We start from the raw sequence: 22,248 nt of genomic DNA on the forward strand, positions 1-22,248 counted from the left end.
AAGCTGCATGTTGGGGGAACAGGTCATTTTTTTTGTTTTTTAATGAATAATTTTGATGCGGGAGTTATTTCTAGTAACTATTGAGGAAATGGAAAAGAATGAGCTAACTCCGGAGGAATGGCAAACTTTGCTGACGATGGATTCACTCCTTGAGTCCTCTCCACACGAGGCCCTTCACCCCTGACGTGTGGGACACGTCAGAAAAAGAAAACACACTGACCCCCAAGCAAATCAAACTCTAACCTGATCAGGTCTCAAGTCAGACACATTTAGGGACAGGGGAAGAGAGAACATTTATTCCTTATCTCACTGGATTTTCCCCACCAGAGTGAACAGGACCTATAGATTCAAGGGTAAGTACTACAGTGCTATTAGATGAAACCAAGAGAAAAAGAGGCAGCTGGCACCGCCCAACACTTAGCATACAGAAAGGAAAAGGATGGTTTAGGATTGCTTACTAACAAAGGGAATGCAAGGTCCGTAATCTTATATCCATATACTGAATCTGGTGAGTGTACTGATTCTCTGACAATTCCGTAGATCTCAACAGTGTCTCAGAATTATACATATTCATTAAAAAATTATTTTATACTGAGAACTTAGAATGGACTAGGCATTCTTTTAGGTTCTGAGAACAGGAAACACCAATAAATCAGCATCCCTGACCTCAAGGCACTGAGCCTAGTTAGGCGGAAACATGAAGGGAGGCAGACACAAACAAGTAAATATCACATAATGAAAGGCAAAGCTAAGTCTTCATGGAGGGGTTTGAGGACATGGAGGTAGCGGGGGTTATCTGGCCTCGTCGAGAGGAGGCTTCCAGAAAGAGGTCATCCCTGAGGTGAGTCCTAAAGGATGAGGAGGAGCTAGCCACTGCTTTTCATCAGAGAAGACCATGTGGAAAGGGACGGAGGGAGAAGGCACAGTGTAACGGTATCTGGCAGTCATCTGAGGAGCACAGGAAGCCACAAGAGAGACACCGAAGCCCGGTAGGCAGGGCTCTTGTAGGCCACGTTGAGCCGCTGGGACTGTATCCTGAAGGTGAGAGGAAGCCGCTGACCGGATTTTGTGATGGAAGTGATATAAACAGACTGGTCTTTCAGAAAAGTTTTTTTTCTGTGACACCGTGTGAAGAATGGGTTTGGGGGCAAGGAGATGACCGTCGGGATAGTGAGGTAGGAGCTCTCGGAGAAAAGGATGAAAGGTTAAATCAAGGTTGAATCGAGGCAGTAGGAAAGTGGGGGAAATGGTCTGGGACATAGGTGGATTTAGGGCTCACTCATATACTGGGGAGTGAGGTGGGGTGGGTGACACAGAGGAGTCAGAGATGCCCTCTAAATTCTGTGTTTGGGTGAGTGAGTGTGTGGTCTGGGCCACACACTCTGGGCCAAGGCTAAGAACATCGTGTAAGATGAAGAAGTAGGCGGGGCAGGTCTGGGAGGTACTAACGATCAGGAGACCCATTTGCAATCTGTTTGAAGACACAGTGCAAGTAGCCATCCAAGCGGGGACGTGAGGGTCTGGAACCTGGGAGGGAACTTCTCATTTGATTGTTCGTTATATCCCAAGTGTACGTACGACACAGAAAACAGAAGTTCACTTCCGAAGCAGGGCGTCTGCTTCTCAGAGAGGAGCTGGAGGGCTCACGTGTCCTGTCCCTTAGGCAGCAGTGGCACGGGTGCTCCTCGTGGGGTAACCTCCACGGAGCGCACGTGTAGCCTGCAGGTACCCTGCACAAAGCACTGTCTTGGGAATCTACACTGTTGTTTTTTATCGTGAGGCTGAATGACTTATTAATTTACCCACAGGGAACCTTGTAGTCTTTTTTTTTTCTCTTTTTTTAACATCATTATGCCTTTTACTGTTTTTCAGTAGAACCGGAAAGGGAGCCTTCCCTTTGCCTAGCTAGGCCTCATGTGGTTCCGTCAAAGGGTGAAGATCATTAGAAGAGAACTGGTTAGCAGCTGGTGGGTATAAAAGCAGCTCCGTCTTACTGCTGGAGAAAGGCAGAGCAGGGAGATGGACCGACAGCTGGTCACCAGCGTGCACAGCTGCAGCACCACTGTAATTATGCTCGAAGCGGTCCCTGCCAACCCTGGAATGCATATGTGCTGAGCGTTCACTAATAATGAGGATGATTTGTACTAACCCAACCTTACTGTCACCAGCACCACCGGGGACCAGTGACACATATGCTGACACAACTAGTCAATGTATCACCACGACGTAATGATGATTGTAATAGCAATAATAGCAGCAATCTATGCATTATTGAGCATTTACCAGACTTGAGTACCACCAGAAGTGAACCTCTTATGTCTGGAAGTTAACTAGAAATTATTACATCACTGTGAGCTCTTAGAGAAGACTGAAGATTAAAAAAAGAAGCAAACAAACCTTTCATCAGTTTTGTTTAAAAAGTGGGGGGCAGACTTGCTTTATTTTAGGGCAGGAGTCGTAAGACCCTGATACTCAGCTTCCTACAACATGCCCAAGTTTTATTTTTATGGTTACTCACATCATTGAAGTGCTGGCTGGTTTTCATAATGTAAGGTGTTCTTTCATTTTTATCCAGCTTCATCCACCCCTGCCCAAGAAATTCTCTGTAAGTTCAAAGCAGAACAGAAAACCAAGTAAGTTTTTAAAATGGCGGCCATGATCCTGAACTATGAGTACTAATATTATATACATTAAATCTGACCATCTCAAATGAATTTTGGCTCATCTCCAGCAATTTACCACTCCATGCTAAAAAGAAAAAGATTTTTCAGTTTCCACCTTTCTCTTATAAATGTTTGGAATTTTGTCCTTATTAGGATCAAGATAAAGGCTCCTCTGAAATTGGAACACAATGACTATCACAAGAAGATAAAGACATTAAGTACTAACTCGGGAACCAAGACTATTTTCCCTGGATCGGCTTAAAAAATTTTTAAGTCTTAGCAGAAAGGCTGAAAAATCCATCACTACCAAAAATGTTTATTATGAACAACATGTGTTCCTCCACTTTGCTCTGATATTCTCCAGGACGATGTCAAATCCTCGAGCAGGGAATTCCCTTTGCTCAGCCAAGAGCCCAGAACAGGACACATGGTGAAGGCTGCATAAACACTTGTTACCACTGCATACGGGGAAGGCAGTTCCAGTGGTAGGAGCTCAGCCTGCTGGAAGGTCTGTCTTCTGAGTAAGATCCCTGCCCCTTCACTTCGCTCCCAAGCAGCCCACCAGGTCACAGCAAGCAATGGACAGGCAAGCTGGTGCATACAGCAAGTATTTTCTGTTGGCTTGACTAAAGAGAACCTGAAGTGACATTACTCGGACCCAGTCTTAATCCAGAAATGTTGAGTGAGTTCCTACAAAAGGTTTTTTGTTCCTCCAAGTTCCTGCAGGGCTGTTGGACGTAAAGGTATGGCAGTTCCACAGATGAAAATAATGGGTAGATGTCCAAGGCAGCAGGGAGGGGAGGAGAGGAAGAGAGAGTCCCGGGAAGAGATTGACCATGGGGGTTTGGCCTTTGCTCTTTCTCTTCCTCCACAGAGGTCAGTCTGGTTCATCTCCCTCTCCCTGAATCCCCACTGACAAGAGGCGAGTCAGGAGGTGGGAGCGGCACTGTGGTTTCTTTTTTTCTTAGAGGGAGAGAGAGAGACAGACAGAGAGAGAAAGTTGGGGAGGGGCAGAGGGAGAAAGAGAGAGAATCTTAAGCAGGCTCCATGCCCAGGGCTGAGTCCAGAGTGAGGGTCGATCTCATCACCCTGACATCATGATCTGAGCCAAAATCAAGAGTTGGATGCTTAGCTGACAGAGCCCCTCCCAAGTGCCCCCATGGCACTTGTGGTTTCTAACTCAAGACTTCAAGTAGTCACTGGGTTCTTTTGAACAGCCAATAGTCCACATTTCATCCCCCCCAACCTCATTCATCAACAGAGATGGGGAAGGTGAGAAGATTCACGTCTACAGAACAGCCTGCAGGACATCTTCTGGCCTGGGCCCTTATGTCTCTCTGACCGCCCACCACCACGCCTGACCCCCTAGCATCATCGTGGCCTCTTCCCTACCTGCGACATAGGTCACATGTGTATCTCTTGCCCAGCTCCTCCTTCATCCTTCATTTAGCTATTTCAAGGACGTGGGCCAACAGGGGCCATTTGTCCAAAGACCTTGCTTGTGGAGCTCCTGATTTTGCAGTGGGAGGGGGCTATGGGCCCCCTCGTGCTCTACGTGAGAAGGCTGAAGCGGTGACATGGCCGCTCATCATGGGGCAGCTGACACCCCAGGGCTCTGCTCTGCATGCACTCGGGGAGTGCTCCACAGCGGGAATCTAGCCACACTGTGTCGCAGAGTCTCATAGGTCAGCAATACCTGTTGACTCGTGGGAGCAGGTGAGGAGTTGTAGCAGAATTCCCAGATTTTACCCATCATCAGTGCTTCTCAAAGTATAGTCTTAGATCACACAGTAGCGTCTGCGATTCTCATGGAAAATGCCATTTCCCTGGCCTCAAACCTACTAGAACCCAAATCTCGGAAGGGGATATCTAGGAATGTACATCTTTAACAAGCTTCCCAAGGGACTTTGGGCACCACACAGTTTGAGAACTATGGTTGCAGCCAGAGTGACGTTCCTATAATCGAGGGGGTGAGAATATAAAGAAATTCCCATTTCATGGAAACTGCTGCACGGAAAGAAACATCCTGACAGTCACCGGTGTCTCCAAAGTCATGTTTCTAACATCAACTGGGACCAAAAGGCTTTGGAGTCGGACCAAACCACCCTAAGATTAAGACTCACACTCTGTGCACACGCATCTGCCTGAGGAGTAATGGCAGCTCCAAGCCCCAGGGGCCTGCCTGAGGGGGCCTGCAGCGGGGAGGGCCACACTCACTCATAGGGAATGCTTCTGAAGACGATGTGGTCCAGGAGGGTGATCTGCTCAGCCAGCTCCATGGCTGACAAGGTCTCAAAGCACTCAGCCTTTGGACAGTCTGTCTGCAAGAGAGGAAGGTGGGGATGACACGCGCCGAGACCCCGTGCCCACAGCCGCTCAAAGACAACGTCCCTCAGGGGTTCCAGCCTCGAAGACGATGGCAGAAGGCTCGGAAGTATCAGCCAGCATTCACGGCATGGACCAAGTGGTGATCCCCCGAGTCGAATCTAGGTCGTCCCACCGTGCTTCACCGAGAACGGTGCTCGAGCCCCCAGTGCTCAGTTACGGCCATAACCGTGCTCGCCTTTGAGAGGAAGTTTGCACACGGTTGTGCTGGATGAGACCACGGCAGGACTTACCAGTTGAATTATATCCTCTAATTTTAGGTGGATGTCATCTTGATCATCTTGGGAAAGGGCCCTAAAAAATAAATAAATAAAAATAAAAATAAAAATAAAAATAAAAATAAAAATAAAAATATCCCCCATGAAAAGAAAACAGGCATGCCAGGAATGAAATGACCATGAGCAGTTGCAATTTTCCCTGGCTGGCAAGCTGGAGGGTTTGGGGTCCACAACGCTGTGCCGCCATCTGGAGGCTCCAGAGACATGAGCTGGAGACGGGAGGTCAAAGAAAGAGAAAAACACATGTGTTAAAGACACAGGAGGACTGTGAGGGCTGAGAGGGCTGGCTTATTCCAGGGAGCCAACTTGTTACATACAAGGTGGTCAATAAGACACCCACCATCAAAGCCACTCCATCCCCATGCACCCGTGCACCAGAAATTCAGGGGAGTTCCTGCAGGACAAGAATTTGAACCATGCAAGGCAACAGCCAGCAGTTTACAGCAGGTAAACTCTTTTCCCTTGATTTCCAGATGGCCTTTCCCGAGACACATTTGGTGCTGTAGCCCCACACACATAGCTACTCAGCTCACAATATATTTTTTTTTCCTAGTGATGAATGACTGCATAAATACTTAAGTTAATTAATCCTGAAGTGGGTTCTGGTTTCAGAGTGGGAGTGATATTTCATGTCCAACAGAAGTTCAGAGTCCAGGAGAATGATACTGATTATATAACTTGCCATCTGGGCCAAGCATTTTAAGTTCGCCAAAACGAAGGCATATCATATATTAGAAGTAATAAAATGTTTCAACGCGCCCAAGCCATGTAGCCTGTCTCCTAGAGGGGGGTAGTTTTCAAAGAAATAATGACGTGATGCTCGCAGTTCTCTGAACTGATGAAAATAAAACTCAAAAATACGAAATCGACAGAGATGGGTTACTGTACACTCCCCACATGCTGGCCATCTGTGAGCCATCTGACATACACTCTCTCGTAGCGTAAAAAGTCCCTTCCAAGTAAGCGCTCTGATCTCCATTTGACAGATGAGGAAACCAAAGTTCAGACGAACTAACTTTCCCAGGGTTCTGTCAGTGAGCTGTCCTGTTGCTCTCGCCTGTCTTAGGCAGTCGTGTGAAGGCACCTCTTCAAGGATCCAGCACAGAACACTTCCCAAAAAGCCCAGTCTCCTTCCTCTCTCTTCCCCTCTTACAAAAGCTCTTGGCTGTTCACCAGGGAGAAGATTCCTTCTAGAGTAAAGGAGTGGCCGTCCTCTTGTCAGCAATGAGCCGTATCATTTGTCAGCGGAAAGAAATACTCATCATATGAAAAAAGGCAGGAAGGTGAGGAAAAAAATAAGCAAATTCAAGTCTTTCTCCAAAGACTGTTAAATCACACTTAAGGATTCCACGTAGGGGATAAAAGCAACTCTTTCCCAAAGTTTATGTCATTCTTTCCAGGGTAGTCTAGGTTCCTGGAGAGAGCTTGGTAGCCACATAACTATCTGTACCGATGGAAGAGATCTTTCTTTTTTGTTTCTTTTATGAGGTTGGGCAACAGTTTTTCCTTGGAAAGAAGTGGTCAGGATGTTGGTTAGCGTCTATCAAATGTTCCTTTCATCAGTGATCTCACACTAATGTTCCAAGATGCGTCCTGGTCCGTTCAATTATCTAATGTCTTCTCTTTTCCCAAATGCCTATCGATGCTTCTTGGGACTTTGTGAGGCTTGTGGGTCACCTTTTCATGACCTAAACCCACTCCAGCTGCCCACCTATGAAGTCAGTCATTGCTTGGTTTTGTTTTTTGGTTGTTTTTGTTTTTTTTTCATTTTATGGCATGTTAATTGTCTACCAAGATCTATGTCTACACAGATTTAGAAACCAGCTAGTCAGACAACGTTGGAGAGGAAGTGGTATTTTAGAAATAGAAAAGTCTTGAGCAGAGGTCTTTTTTTTTTTTTTTAAGATTTATTTATTTATTTAACAGAGTAAGACAGTGAAGGAGGGAACTCGCCAAGTTGGGGAGTAGGAGAGGGAGAAGCAGGCTTCCCGCCGCGCAGGGAGCCTGATGCGGGACTTGATTCCATGACGCTGGAATCATGACCCGAGCCAAAGGCAGACTTAACTGACTGAGCCATCCAGGCATCCCTTGAGCAGAAGTTTTTAGTCACAAACAAGACAAAAAACTATGTATGCCTATTAAGCTTCTTCATTATAAAGTAACTCCTGTGAGACAGAAATGGTTTATTACCGGGAGCTTTCGGTTTCCTGTGTAAATGTAATGTATGTTTAAATACATTTCGTGTTTACATCTTGGTGTTATACAGCTTGACTGCAATACCTCTCTAATGTCAGGGCTACATTTGACTACAGTGTGGTATGTCTTTATCTCTCACAGCCACAACTTGTATTCGCTGGGAGGTATGTTCATAAATTTTCCCTTAGAGGGAAGGTCCCTCTACCTCTGGCCCAGCTCCGATAGAGGATGGACGTGTTTCTAGTCTTCAGACTGTCTTCGTGCATTGATGGACACGCCAGGACACTGGGCTCCTTTCACATCTCCCAGTCAGCATGATCAGTTGAAAATATGTGCATTTATAATGAAATGCCAAATAAAACATTTAAAAGGAAATAGGATTATTCATGTTCTGCAACTGGAAAAGTCCTCTTACAACAGTAGAAATCAGATAGGCTTAAAAACAGAGCCAGGAGCAATTGGCCTCTGTCCCCAGATTGGTCCACACCCAGAGAGTGTGGACAGCTTGCTGCTGAGACTGGCAGGCTTACGCCCATGGCATGACCTGCCTCCGTCTCTGCTCCTCCTCACTTTGTGACTGGTTTAATTGCTTGTAGCTTCACCTGCTGGGACCTGCCAGACCATCCCTTCCTTCCTTTGCTTTCTTGGGCATGGCTTTCCTTCCTTCCAGGCTTACTTGAGCCCATTGCTACCTATGCTTTGGCATATTTTTTAAAAAGTCAGATTTCCACAAATGCATGGAAACCTTGAGTACTAAAGTCTCCTCGTTTTGGTTGGAAATAATTTCCTGTTTGTTTCTAAATTAAGAAATAAAGTAACAGGGCACCTGGGTGGCTCAGTGGGTTAAGCCTCTGCCTTCAGCTCAGATCATGATCTCAGGGTCCTGGGATCGAGCCACACTGGGCTCTCTGCTCCGCGGGGAGCCTGCTTCCCCCTCTCTCTGACTGCCTCTCTGCCTACTAGTGATCTCTCTCTGTCAAATAAATAAATCTTAAAAAAAAAAAAGAAATAAAGTAACAGAAACATCTTTATAATTTTCCACATAATTATTATTATTTTATGTAATTGTGATATAATTATTGTAATTTTCATATAATTATTAAATAATCCAGATTATTTATTATACTCCATGATGGTATTTTTTTCACAAAGAATTTCATGAATGAATCATGACATTCCATCGGTGATGGTTATATTGAGGTCTTACCTCCTACTCTCCTTTCTAATCATTCTGACATGATTTTAAAAATATAAATATGTTGGGGCGCCTGGGTGGCTCAGTGGGTTAAAGCCTCTGCCTTCGGCTCGGGTCATGATCCCAGGGTCTTGGGATCGAGCCCCGCGTCGGGCTCTCTGCTCAGCGGGGAGCCTGCTTCCTCCTCTCTCTCTGCCTGCCTCTCTGCCTACTTGTGATCTCTGTCTGTCAAATAAATAAAATCTTAAAAAAAAATAAAGGAATTTCTCATTAAAAAAATATAAATATGTAAATGTAATACATATAAGCACAAATATCTGTATGATAAGTTATCAAAAACCCTGATAAATTAATGTATCATTATTCCTTCTATAAGCACAATCGTGTGCTGGGGCAGGGACCCTTAAGATTAGTGCTGGTGGAATGAATTACACTCGGCAGAGGGACTTCAATCAAAGATCAGTAGTTCTCTTGCACCAGGATTTTTTCTTTTCTTTTCTTTTTTCTTTTCTTTTTTTGCACAAATCTATGCACTCACTTGTTGGGTAGATAAGTTAGTGCCTCCAAGACCCGGCTGACCCAACTGGGACTCAGGGTCTGGCTGTTTGCTCAGCTAATGGGCTGGTGACCCACTGGTATCTGTCTGTTTTAGTTGACAGGCTCAGGGCTAAACAAAGACTTTTGTTTGTTTTGGCCTCATGTGAAGAAAGAAGGCCAGAGGTAGGAGAGTGGATGGTGTGATAGAAGTTCTCTGCTTGGCTCTGTGGGTGAATTTGGAGTGGTTATGGTGAAAGATGTAGAACCAGGAGCCAAAGGAGCTATCTTCACCAGAGACCTAAACTCTGGGCTGGGTGAGGCTGCTCTGGGGTGCATGTGGCTCAAGGATGGGTCAGGTGGCATCTGGGTCAGTTTTTGATAGGGAAATTGTGGCTTTAAAGCCCTGTGGGACAGCATTCTTGTCAGAAACAGTGGTGACTCTGATAAGGTCTCTCCCTCAAGTGGTGTCTGGGGCAGGGAACTTTTTGAATAAAGATGCTGAGGCAGAAAAATGACTGGGTTTGTTCCTGAGCACACATTTCTTGGGACTTTTGGAATACTTTGGGAAGACTTTGCAAAGGATCAGAAGTGTGGGTGGGCAGCTGGGGCATCCCATCAGTAGAACTGCTTTTTTGTTTTGCTTTTTACTTCCTTTATTCTTTTACAAAATAGAAAGTGGTTTAGGACAATAGTTTCTTTTGTAACAACTATATTGAAATATAATTCCCATGTCAAATAATTCATCCACTTGAAGTGTACATCTGAATGATTTTTTTTATTGCATTCATGTCTTTATGCAATATTAAATTGGCTTTTAATGTTATAATCTCTTTGGTGTAGAAAAGGTGATGAAGCCTAAGGAAAGCTGAGTTTGACTAAGACCTAGCTTGGTTTTGCTTGTGCTGTATTGCCTTGATGGAAGAAAGTATTTTTCCCAAGAGTTGCTGTCAAAGCCAACAGTAATAATAATAATAATAATAAATGTAGCAGTAAAACAACTGCTACTTATGTTTCAGGCATGTTAACCTCTTTATACAGATTATATCATGTGATTGTCACAACAACTCAATAGTAGGTACTATTAGTCTCATTATATACATGAGGGAACTGAAGTTTAGACTAGTTAAGAAACTTGACAGCTGTAAGGAGCTGAACCAAGATTTTATCTGTGAATCCTGCAAAACTTAGAATCAAACTCGGCTCCATGTCATGCTCCCAGCTGTACCATCTACTAAAATTTCTATTTCTTTTTGATCCCACACCTTTAATTCTCAGGTCATCTATTCAACAAAAAGAGTTTGCACGTCTTAAGCCTGAAAAACAATAAGACCCGTAATGGTAAATAGGATTCATCTTAAGGGCCAACTCCAACCAATGACATGCCAGTTAACAGAGTTCTGGGCTCACCCACTGGTACAGGCAGAAAGCCCTCAGGATTGATTGGTAATGTCTGGCATGGGTGTTGTGAGGGCATGGGCAGCATGTTTGTCAATCCTGAGAGTCTTTTCGCAGTCTGAACACCCTCACTTCCCAGAAGCTGCCCAAATGTCCCTGGGGGCATAAACTTCTGGAAAGTTGTTTCAAAATATCAGTGTTTGAAATAAAAACAACATAATAAAATGTTTATATAAAGAAGAGAGGAATAGTAATCATTCACAGATACCACTTATTCACTGAAACCAGGCTTTATCTGGAAATGTAGTTACAATTTAAAATCTGAAAATAAACACAGTAACAGAGGCCCTAAGCTTATTTAGGTGTTTTCATAGGATGGAAAAAGGTGAAGAGGGCTCTTAATAGATTCTTTGAGTTGCTCTAATAAAGCACCACAAACTAGATGGCTTAAAACGATAGAAATTTAGTGTCTTAGAGTTCTGGAGGCTAGAAGTCCAAGATCAAGGTGTCAGCGGGGCCATGTTTCCTCTGAAGTCTTTAGAGGAATCCACCCTTGTTTAACTTCTAGTGGTTTGTGAGCAAATGGCATTCCTCAACCTACAGCTGTCTCACTCCAGTCTCTGCTCCATCTCCCTGTGACCATTTTCAGTGTCTCTCTCTTCCCATGACCATCTTCTGTGTCTCTCTCCTCCTGTGACCATCTTCCGTGTCTCTCTCTTCCCATGGCCATCTTCCATGTCTCCCTATCTTCCCATGGCCATCTTCTGTGTCTCTCTCCTCCCATGACCATCTTCTGTGTCTGTCTCTTCCCATGGCCATCTTCTCATAAGGATACCAGTTATAGTGGATTAGGGGACCATGCTACTCCAGTATGACCTCATCTTAATTAATTACAACTGCAATGGCCCTATTTCCAAATAAAATCACATTGTGAGGTACTCAGGGTTTGAAGGTCAACATACCGTTTTGGGGCAGACACAATGCACCAGCAAGAGCCCCTAAACCAAAGAAGGGTCTGGTGATGGGATCTTGAACTGATGGAACTAAGAAAGACTTAAGAGCCAATTGTTAAAATGTTGCAGGCCAAAAACCTGGCATCGCTGTCTTAGAGAGTGGCTTCCGAAAACATGGTAGACTGAACTAAGATGGATTCTTTCTATACACTGAATTCTGGATAACAAAGAAACAATATAATCAAGGTCAGAGGAAAGAAAGGACTCTTTCCAGAGATTATAAATGGAGACGGAACTAGAAGCCAAAATGGTAAAGAGCCACCAGGTGTAGCAGATAGACGCTGGGCTTCCCATCCCCGAGTAGGACTAACCATACAGCCAGGAGCCAGGGGGAGGGCAGTAACTGAAATGTCTGCACAGAGCCACTGATGGCTGTCCTCCTCCTGTAGAGCAGACTAGAGAAACCTCCACCCATCAGTTCAAGAAGCTACAGGAAAGCTTGTTATCTGCTTGGATGCTGGGTGTAATGCCAACCACAAACCATCTCTTGTGCGAAACCCAAAGTTCAAGCTTTTATCGCACCTACCAGCTTTTATACAACCTACATGATGCAGGAATCCCAACCTGAGAAGTCATCAGTAAAACTGGTCCGGGACCAGTGAAGCAAGCCGGAGAAAACATATGAACTACCACCTGGCACCACATCCACAAACCAGGGGCATGGGACTCTCACAGAAATGCTACCACCCCGCTCATAAACACGAGCTATGACCAACAACCAGAAGCGACGGCAGGAAAGCTGCTTCTCTCTGCAGTGCCCGCTGGGGTCCCAGGGGAGGATCCTCAAGGCATCCTCCTTTTCACTTCTGGTTCCTCAGGAAGCCACTGTCGGGCCACGGACAGGAGCAGCTGCATTCCCGCACTCCACACAAGTTATGTGGTCCCCTAGGAGAGGTCGTCCTGAGGTCACAGACACCAACCTGCCCCCAGAAACGAGAAGCAGATACGTCACCCTCTGCGGTGACAGCAGACTCCCGGCAGCCCCCAGAAGTCTAAGATACATCTTCCTGGTCTGATAGGATTTTATTTTCTAGAACATCGCAGAAATCAACCCACGTCCTTAGGAAGCGCCTGCAACCGTGTTTTACCTCAGGATATTCGCCGTGGCTTTCCTTTCCTGGGGAAGAAGGTCTGGGTCTCGCAAAACTTCTTCTAGCAAATTGAGGACATTCATCTTTAGTTCGTTGTTGAGTTCAAAATCCTATAAAGTAAGATGCAGCTTGTAAAATTTTAGTTGTGAAGGTTTTAGCTCTATGACACATGACAACTTTTCTCATGATAAATTCTCTAGAAGCTATGTATGGAAATTAAAATGTATGGACCCTAGGGCTGCTCTCCCCACCAGAGATCCTGAGTTCATTGGTTTGGGACGGGGTCCTATTGTCAGTATTTCTGACAGGCTCCCCAGGGGTGGGACTTTCTCAAAGATACAGGTGCTTGCCTTAGCCTGAACTACCAGGTCTCCTCCCACGTTTACTTCTATTTATCTTGCACATCTAGGAGGTGATAAACTCTTCTCCAGGAACTTCTTAACTCAGTCCTATGGGATAAAGGGCTTTGCTCTGATGCTCCCAAGGTGCCCCCTACGGTAACCTGCTGTATTGTAAAGGCTGAAATAATGGTCTGGCTTCCCACTGGACCATGTGTCAGATCAGTAACTGGGGCACAGCAATAGCTCAAAAATAAATAAATAAATAAATAAAAGATCTGTTGCAAGAATAAAATCTGTCATTTGGGCAGTGACTTAAGAACTTCCATACAGACAGGTGAACAGCTAGAGAATAAATGACATTCACAGACTGATGGGGCTGCATCAAGCAAGCCAAGGAGTGAGAATGAAGGGGGGTGCCCACGGGCAAAGCTGGGCATCAAAATGAATCATAAGAGTGATAAGTAATAACCCAACTAAATTAAAACAACCTGTAAATCCCTAGTGGTGTTCCCAGAGACATAAATAGGTACATACAGAAAGAGGGTAAAAGAGAAACTTTTCTTTATAGTAGAATTCCAACTACTAAATGCAAAGAAACAAAAGAGAAAAAAAAATCACCATTTTGCCCAAAGCAGTAATAACTGATCAGGCAACTGACTAGATGCTGAAATTTATTGGGAGACAGAATTAACAGTGTCAGAGTACCCTCTGGACCCTGCCAGAAACGATTTGTTAATTACAAAGAGAGACTCCGGCAGACATCACCTTAACAGAGTGATCAGTTACCATCACCCAACACAGAACAAGCCCACATCAGGTACCAACTAATGTGATGCTCTGTGAAAATCATCAGTTTTTTCCCCCAAAATGCATAATCTCACATTTGCATTGTGAGGAAGCAATGTGCTCTTCAAAAATGTTAATGCATTGAAAGACAAAGAAAAACTGGAACTGTTCCATTTTATTTTATTTTTAAGATTTTATTTATTTATTTGACAGACAGAGATCACAGGTAGGCAGAGAGGCAGGCAGAGAGAGGAGAAAGCAGGCTCCCTGCTGAGCAGAGAGTCCAACGCGGGGCTCGATCCCAGGACCTTGGGATCACGACCCGAGCTGAAGGCAGAGGTTTTAACCCACTGAGCCACCCAGGCGCCCCGAACTGTTCCATTTTAAAGGACACTGAGGGGACCACGGCTCCATGGGACAGGTGAATCGGGGATTAGATCTGAGGTCATGGGGAAAATGACATAAAGGCATCACTAGGACAACTGGCAAAAGTCAAGATTATGTACTAGTTGGGAATAGTATCAATGTTAAATTGTCCTGAATATGATCATTTTACCGAGGCTGTTTAAGAGCAGGTCCCTATTTGGGAGGGCAGGGAGGAGACAGAAAGAAAGGGAGAACACAAATACGGTGAGCATGTTGATTATCATGAGTGACTGTAGATGGGTGTCAGCACTCTTTGTCTTATTCCGGCATTTTTCTCTTGATGTGAAATTTTTAAAGGTAAAAAGTTGGAAAAAAGAAGTAAAAAGGTAACATCATGTTTCTTGCACTCTTTTATTAAGTGCATTCTTATAATACACTGCCAGGCGCCAGGCTGGGATGGTCAGGTTTTCAGAGACAATCTGCTAGGTCCTGCTTGCAAGGTCCTGACTCTGAGAGACTATCTTTCTATGTACAGACGTCGTGTACGTGCATTTTCCCTCCTATACAAAGTGACTCATTACAACTACATTTTAACTTTAAGGAAAGAAATTTTGAAGCACTGACATTCTGAATTCTTTTAAATGATTAGAGAAAACATTGCTAATTAGAATGAATCCAGCAAAAAGAAAACAGCACACATTTCCTCTTTTAGTAAATGAGGGGCAAAAAGGTCCGTAATTTCACAAATCGCAGACAATGCGACAGTCTGCCCTAATTTTAGTTGGATATTTTTGTGCCTCAGTTAGGTGGAAAACTGTGTAACAAATTTTTCTCAGTATTTCAGTTTTACTGCCTGACAATCAGTATCACTTCTTTGGAACAAGGGTCCCCCAGGCCTGGAACAACAAGGAGGTTAATATCTCTTAGCATTCTCAGGCTTCCAGCTAATAGGTTTTCCTAAGATTTCATCTATTTATTGTCCAACAGCTTCTTGGCTATTGGTTTTTCTTTTAAAATACATGCAAGTAGGGGTTCCTGGGTGGCTCAGTCAGTTAAGCAACTGCCTTTGGCTCAGGTCATGATCCCAGGATCCCAGGACTGAGCCCCGCATCGGGTTCCCTGCATGGTGGGGAATCTGCTTCTCCCTCTACCCCTTACCCCTGCTCATCCACGCTGTCTCACATAAATATATAAAATCTTTTTTAAAATGTATGCAAGTGGGACATCTGGGTGGCTCAGTTGGTTAAGCGAATGCCTTCGGCTCAGGTCATGATCCTGGAGTCCAGGGATCGAGTCCCACAATGGGCTCCTTGCTAGGCAGGGAGTCTGCTTCTCTAGCTGACCTCTCTCCTCTCATGCTCTCTCTCATTCTCGCTCTCTCTCATTCTCGCTCGCTCTCTCAAATAAATAAATAAAACCTTTAAAAAAATGTATGCAAGGAAAAGAGAGTCATATCTTGCTACTGTGTTTTTCATTTGTCCAACCCCTCCTGCATGTCAAGGCGAGGGGAGTATTTGTAAACAGCTAATAACCCCACTAACTTCAATCCCTGAGCACCACCAGAGGATTTCTCAGCCATCGGGAGTCTGTTTCCTTAATGAATATTGGTATTTATTAGTCAGATGATAGAGTCCTCCCGTAGCTGTTTCAGTCTCTCTAACGATGCACGTCATCTGACGATCATAAGTGGTTTAGTGGGAAGGACATCAGGCCAGTGTCTGGTCCTTGCTGAGGGATAATTAACAGTTTCATCAACAAGCTCCACCAAGTACCTGCTTTGCCCCATCCTGGGCTCAACAGGAAAAAACAGCTCTGAGACCCCAGGAAGGCAAGATGTGTGAAAGGTCTCATTAAAGAAAATAAAATGTCATTTTATTATTCTGAGCTCTGGAAAGACTAGCTTGAGAGAGCCCTTTGGAACCTTGGTGGAATCTGACCAGACACTCTTGGCTGCATGATGAAGGTTAGAGGTGAGCATTCGCTCTGCTGGTGATGTAGCTGAGGAAAGCACACTATCCAGGGACGGCTGAGTAGGAAACGTGAGAATTCTCACGCGTAGTTTCCCCTGACATTTGCACAGGTTTTTCTCACGTTCAAAGTGACCGGCTGTGCATGATTTCAGTTGTTCCTCGGCTGACCCAGGAGCAGGCAAGGCAGGAACCTATGATCTTGTGTCACAGGTGGGCCACGGAGGCTGAAGGGATGTGATCATACTGCTGAGACAAGACAAGGAAGGAGGTACCAGCAAGTGGGCAAAAACACAGGTGGTCCCTCTGACTCCGCTAACCTGTGCTCCTATCTGCCAATAGGCCCTCAATTCACTACAGATTCTTCTTTCTTTTAAAAGATTCTATTTATTTGAGAGCGAGAGTGCACAGAGAAAGAGAGGGAGAGGCAGACTCTTCATAGAGCAGAGAGCCCGACATGGGGCTCCATCCCATCACTCTGGGATCATGACTTGAGCCCAAGGCAAACATTTTAAGCGCTGAGCCACCCAGGGGCCCCTCACCACAGATTCTAACGCAAGGATACTTTTCTTTTCTTTTTTTTTTTTTTTTAAGATTTTATTTATTTATTTGACAGAGAGAGATCACAAGTAGGCAGAGAGGCAGGCAGAGAGAGAGGAGGAAGCAGGCTCCCCACGGAGCAGAGAGCCCGATGTGGGGCTCGATCCCAGGACCCTGAGATCATGACCCGAGCCGAAGGCAGCGGCTTAATCCACTGAGCCACCCAGGCACCCCAAACGCAAGGATACTTTTCTAATGAGCTCCTGGGTGATGCTGATCACATTTTCAGTAGCAAGACTTGCCACTGTGTATTTTTTTTAATTCATGCAAAAAACAACGCCTCAAAAACTGACTAAAAAAAAAAAAAATTCCAAATCCTCTGATGTTCTACCTAGAATGTAAAATTTTCTTTTTTTACCAATGCATATGAAATGCAGAATTAGTTATCTCTGAAAGTCCCCGTTCAAAACGTAATAGCTACTAGTTCACTAGAAATCTAGAGCAGCTAAAAGCCTCTTGCCCTATTTAAATCCAGAGGTAGACTATTCATAATAAGCCTGCCTGACAGCCGTTTTTAAATTATCTGGAATCTAATTTTTGGTCGCATTTCCCCAGGCCCTGAATGGGAAATGAGAACCCTGGCGGGGGAGGGGGCAGGATACTGGCTCCTTCTCGGAGGCAGCAATCGGGGCGCCCACGAGATGGCGCTCCTGGGTCGTCCGGCTCTGCGGGAGTCCGCACCGCCTGGGTACTGGGACCTGGCGGGCGGCAGAGCGCGGTGCGAGCCAGGCCCTGAACGGGGAAGCTACCTGCTGTCTGGTCCTACCGTGCCCCAGATCAGCGAGCTCTCCGCGTCCAATAGGAGCTGAGGCAGTCACCCACGCTATCCCAGCGACAGCTTAGGTAGGTTAGTTTTTGTTTTCCGATGTTTGAAGCAGAGATGAGGAGCCAGAAGATCAGAAAGAAGAAACCACCCGGCTTCCAAAGGCGGACAGCCCGCAAAATGGGAGACTTTGACCTTTCGGTCTCTGGAGAGGAGAGGATAGTTCTTATTCCTTCAGCAGTTCCTGAGCACCTCAATTTATGACGTCTCGGGGCTGGGGAAGGCAGAGCAGAGAACAGCAGGGTGGGCGATGGGCAGATGAAGCAAACATTATTAACCTCTAGAGCCCAGGGAGAGGAGTCTCTTGACGGGTCGGGGGGCGGTGAGTCGGAGGAGAGGTTCTGGGCCTGCAAATGCAGCTCCGGGAACCCCTGCAAAGAGGGGACAGCTCACCTGGACTATCAGGGAACTCGTCAAATGCTTAGGGACAAGAGATTACCAGCCAATGACGTTAGATCTCCCTCAAGACACAAGCTATGGCAAGAGGAGTTTTATTTTACCAAGATTTACTGACTCTGCTCTGACACATTTATCAGTGATTGGAAAGTCAGTATTTCCCCCAGGTTAGTGGTTCCTGGGAAGGAAGTTCCTGGGTCATTAGGGTAACTAAAACTTTGTGAGTTCCCCACATGCCAGATGGTATTTTAATTATGATCTAATTTAACACAGTTACAATCATTATTATTCCCATTTTACAGGCATGGAAGTCAAGGTACAGGGAATCCAAGTATCTTGTTCAAAGTCACAACAGAGAGCAAGCGGCAGGCTCAGGACTCGACCCCAGGCAGTGTCCACGGAACACCCAAGCTTGGCTATCAGTGATCTAGTGCTGGTAGCTTGGGCTGAGAAGACACACTGATTGCCCTGCTGGAGCTATTTCCCACCTATACTAACTAATACCCATCTGAGATAGAGATCTTGAAACTCAGGTTTGTATTAATAAGACTAGATCATACAACAGAAAAACAATCTGTGATGCAATAAATCAGATTCTCCAGTCCCCTGGAACTAAATCCCTGCTGATGGCTGAGGCATGCGGGCAATTACATTCATTCTTTCAGGAGAGCAGGGCAGTAATTAGTAATACACTAGGCATGGCCAAGGGAACTCTAGGACACTGGGAAAATCTGATTCAATAAACAGTTTGAGGGTAAAGAGAATTGCAAGAATAATTTTCTCAGTGTAATCAGTATAGTTTATTCCCAACTGTGGCCAGAGTTTTAAAAAGGAAAGTAGAAATACTGCAGAATGGAGTGAAACCACATAAATAATTTTAAAACCCGGGACAGTGGGCTCATAAAGAAGGGGGTTGGGATGTGTTAGACTCAAAAGTAAGAGCCTGGGGTTTGACAGTGATCTTTCTTTCTTTCTTTGGGTTTGACAATGATCTATCTTTCTTTCTTTCTTCCTTTCCTTTCCTTTCCTTTCTTTCTTTTTAAAGATTTGATTGACTTATTTGACAGACAGAGATCACAAGTAGGCAAAGAGGCAGGCAGAGAGAGAGACAGAGAGGGAAGCAGGCTCCTTGCTGAGCAGAGAGTCTGATGTGGGGCTCGATCCCAGGACCCTGAGATCATGACCTGAGCTGAAGGCAGAGGCTTAACCCATTGAGCCACCCAGGCGCCCTGACAATGATTTTCAAGGCAATGAAAAAGCATGCTAGTGTTTGCTGTTCTATTTGACAACAGAAGACCAAGAGCTGAATTTATATTGTGGTGTAGATTTAGGTTAGGTTGGGCCATTTTGTCACCTGGGAAACTGCAGCACAGGTGCTGAATGATGTTCCCAAGATTGTTGTAGATCTACCTTGATAGGTTGAGGACACGTTTCTGGATTCCTCATTTTAATGAACCAGGGATAATAATCCTTTAAACCAGCGTGGTTTTCAGTTCTTTTGAGGAGGGGAGACCTTATTCAGAAGGTAAATGTTGAAACCTGATCCCAGGGCTGGCTAACAGCTGGCAAGGGAGACCCTGCAAAGCACCTGTTTGGCCTTGTCCACTGGCCACTACCCCTGGTCAACCAGCCTTCTTGCCACCTCTGGGTAACCCACATTTTGTCACTGGAAAAGTGAAAGGCAGGGTTTTCCAGCATTTCCCATCACCCAACTACAAAGATATTTTAAAAGCTTCTTTGTTTGCCCTACAAAAGGAACAACTGACTCAAAAAACATAAGGAAGGGCATTACCTTTGGAATAAAACCCTACAAGGCAACTCCACAGTAATTCCAAACTTTCCAGCACCTGTTGAACACTTACTCATAAGGTCCTAGAATCTCCAAAGAGAAACAGAATATATAGAAAATGTGCAACTGAAAAAAAGAAAGAAGAAAAGAAAGAAAATGTGTAATTGACCAGCATGTAGCGACGACGAATGCACCAGGAAGAGGTGGTAAATCCCAGATACAATTAAGCCCCAAATATGGTAAGCACAGGTGCTCCTGGTCGGGGCTCAGATATTTGTTGAATGAATGGACAAAAGTTCTAGGGAGGCTACTTGACTTTGAGATGTGTGGTAATATGTTACCTAATTCTTCTTAAACTGGCATTTGGGGAAATTATTTTAGCAGATGTGAGGTGGGAGGCTACTAGAGGAAGGCACAATGCAAAATGCGGAAGATATGTTAGAACAAAAATAACCGGGGGGAGGCAAATGGCAATGAATGACACCAACTCAGTGAGAAGGAAGAAACCGTGCAGAAAATAATATATTCGACCGTTTTCTAACAAATGATTCTGCATTTGAAGACTTGCTATAAAATCCAGCCTTTAGACCTGGACAGCTGAAGCTTAGAAGAATTTTAAATATGGCCCACAACCTTGAAATCACATAACCTCAGAAGAGAATCAGTCCATTTAAAAAGCATTTATCAGAAGAAGGAAATAATTTTCCAGATGCTATGTTTTCCACTGGTTTCTACAGAGGTGGTTAATTGATAGGATTGTAGCTTTCAAGACAATGACAAAGATTGGAGAGGGAAAAAATAACAGTTTGGAAAGGCCTGCTTTTAACCTTGATTTTTAAAATTTTCTTTGTTAATTAATGCCACATGCCAACAAAATGATCATTGACCTTAACTTGAGAAGAAGTCTTAGTGAAGAGTGGTCTATAAGTTACACTTTGTTCTCCGTGTCCTGACCCATAAAAGGGGGAAAGACTGGTAAAGGAACCTGGGAGGCAAACCGCATCCCTTTCCCCATGGAGAAGACACACTCAGAGTCAGGAATGTGGCAGAAGTAGAACCTTTGACCTTCGTCCAGGAAGAAACTTCGTTATGCAAAGACATTAAGAGATACAGGTTGGCGACATCTGGAAACAGAGTGAGCAGGAGAATGAAGCACAAGGAAAAGGGCAGCAGGTAGGCCACACCTTAAGACCGGAACAAAGAGGTGCCTGGGTGGCTCAGTCAGTTAAGTGTCTGCCTTCGGTTCAGGTCACGATCCCAGGGTCCTGGTATCAAGTCCCCGCATCAGGCTCCTTGCTCAGCGGAGAGCTTACTTCTCCCTTTACTTGCTGCTCCCCCTGCTTGTGCTCTCTTTCTCTAACAAACAAACAAATAATAAAAAAAAGACCTGAACAAACCTGTTAATGACCCAGTGCTGAGCTGGCTCCTTGGAGTCCTGGGGGACAGGGGCGGGGTCCAGAGAAGGGACTGAGGACTCAGTCCTGCGTGCCACAGGGCTCCAGAAATACCTCCTAGGTCCACAAGTGATTACGAGCATGTAGAATGCGAAGTGGAAGATGTAAGAAGCTACTGATGTATATAACATCCCATATGGTGTTTCTCAGTGTTTTCTGTCCATGAAACCCATCCACAGAAGGTTAAAGAATCCTGCTGGTCTTACAGAGAAAGCTAAATTTCTGTCTTGGCAACAATGGGAACTGAAAATAAGTTCCACTTAACACACTGGTTCCCTAAACTCTTAATTCCGTTTCACAGAGACTTAAATAAATCCTGTTGTTAATTTCTCACCAAGTTTTCTTTTCTCGTTTTTAAAGACATGCATGGAAAGCTTAAGGATAGTTTAAAGGCTAACAATAGGGATGTATAAAAGATAAGCAACAACTGTGGTAAGTAGTTAAAGGAAGTTGGATCTTCTTACTTGGTTGTTTGCCTGGACCACAGAAAAAAAAAGAGTTAGAAAATGAAAATCTATCTTCAGGATTAAAAAAAAAAAAGGAAAGAAGAAAATCCATAGTAATCAGATCGTAGTTTCTGATTTCACATTTTATTTTATATTTTCTAGAGCACTCTGACAATTCATTTGTGCATAAGAACCCCTTATAGATCATTTTGCCAGTTTTACGAATGAGGAAGATGGTAAGCTACCTGTGAGTCTAGACTAGAATTCAGATTTCCAGACTTCTCTCCTCACCTGAGTCCTTTTTGACCCAGGAACTCAAGTGAAGTGTGATGCCCAAGGCAGTTTGTTCTGAGGGGAGAAGGGCAGGCAGATTTTGATAAAATAATACAGTAGGATCGGATACGATAGTGATGAAAGTAAGTACCAGCCCATGTGCCCAGGAAGTCAGGAGGAGCCAAAAGGAACTTAAGCGGCTGGCCTAATTAAATCAAATACAGCATTCTCCGTCTCACTTTGGCTTCCCTTCC

General features: G+C 44.7%; 1 protein-coding gene across 1 annotated transcript in view; it reads right to left on the bottom strand.

The window, feature by feature from the left end:
• Positions 1–22,248, bottom strand: part of RASGRF2 (Ras protein specific guanine nucleotide releasing factor 2) — a 257,001-nt gene that overhangs the window by 15,772 nt on the left and 218,981 nt on the right. Inside the window, exons 19-22 of the mRNA XM_046000008.1 lie at positions 12,751–12,863; positions 5,282–5,342; positions 4,881–4,984; positions 2,519–2,603 (exon numbers count right to left, since the gene is read on the bottom strand). Of these exons, the coding sequence (XP_045855964.1) occupies positions 2,519–2,603; positions 4,881–4,984; positions 5,282–5,342; positions 12,751–12,863 (363 nt within the window). The remainder of the gene's footprint in view (positions 1–2,518; positions 2,604–4,880; positions 4,985–5,281; positions 5,343–12,750; positions 12,864–22,248) is intronic.

The sequence above is a fragment of the Meles meles genome, chromosome 3, assembly GCF_922984935.1.
Source record: "Meles meles chromosome 3, mMelMel3.1 paternal haplotype, whole genome shotgun sequence".
Classification (NCBI taxonomy): domain Eukaryota; kingdom Metazoa; phylum Chordata; class Mammalia; order Carnivora; family Mustelidae; genus Meles; species Meles meles.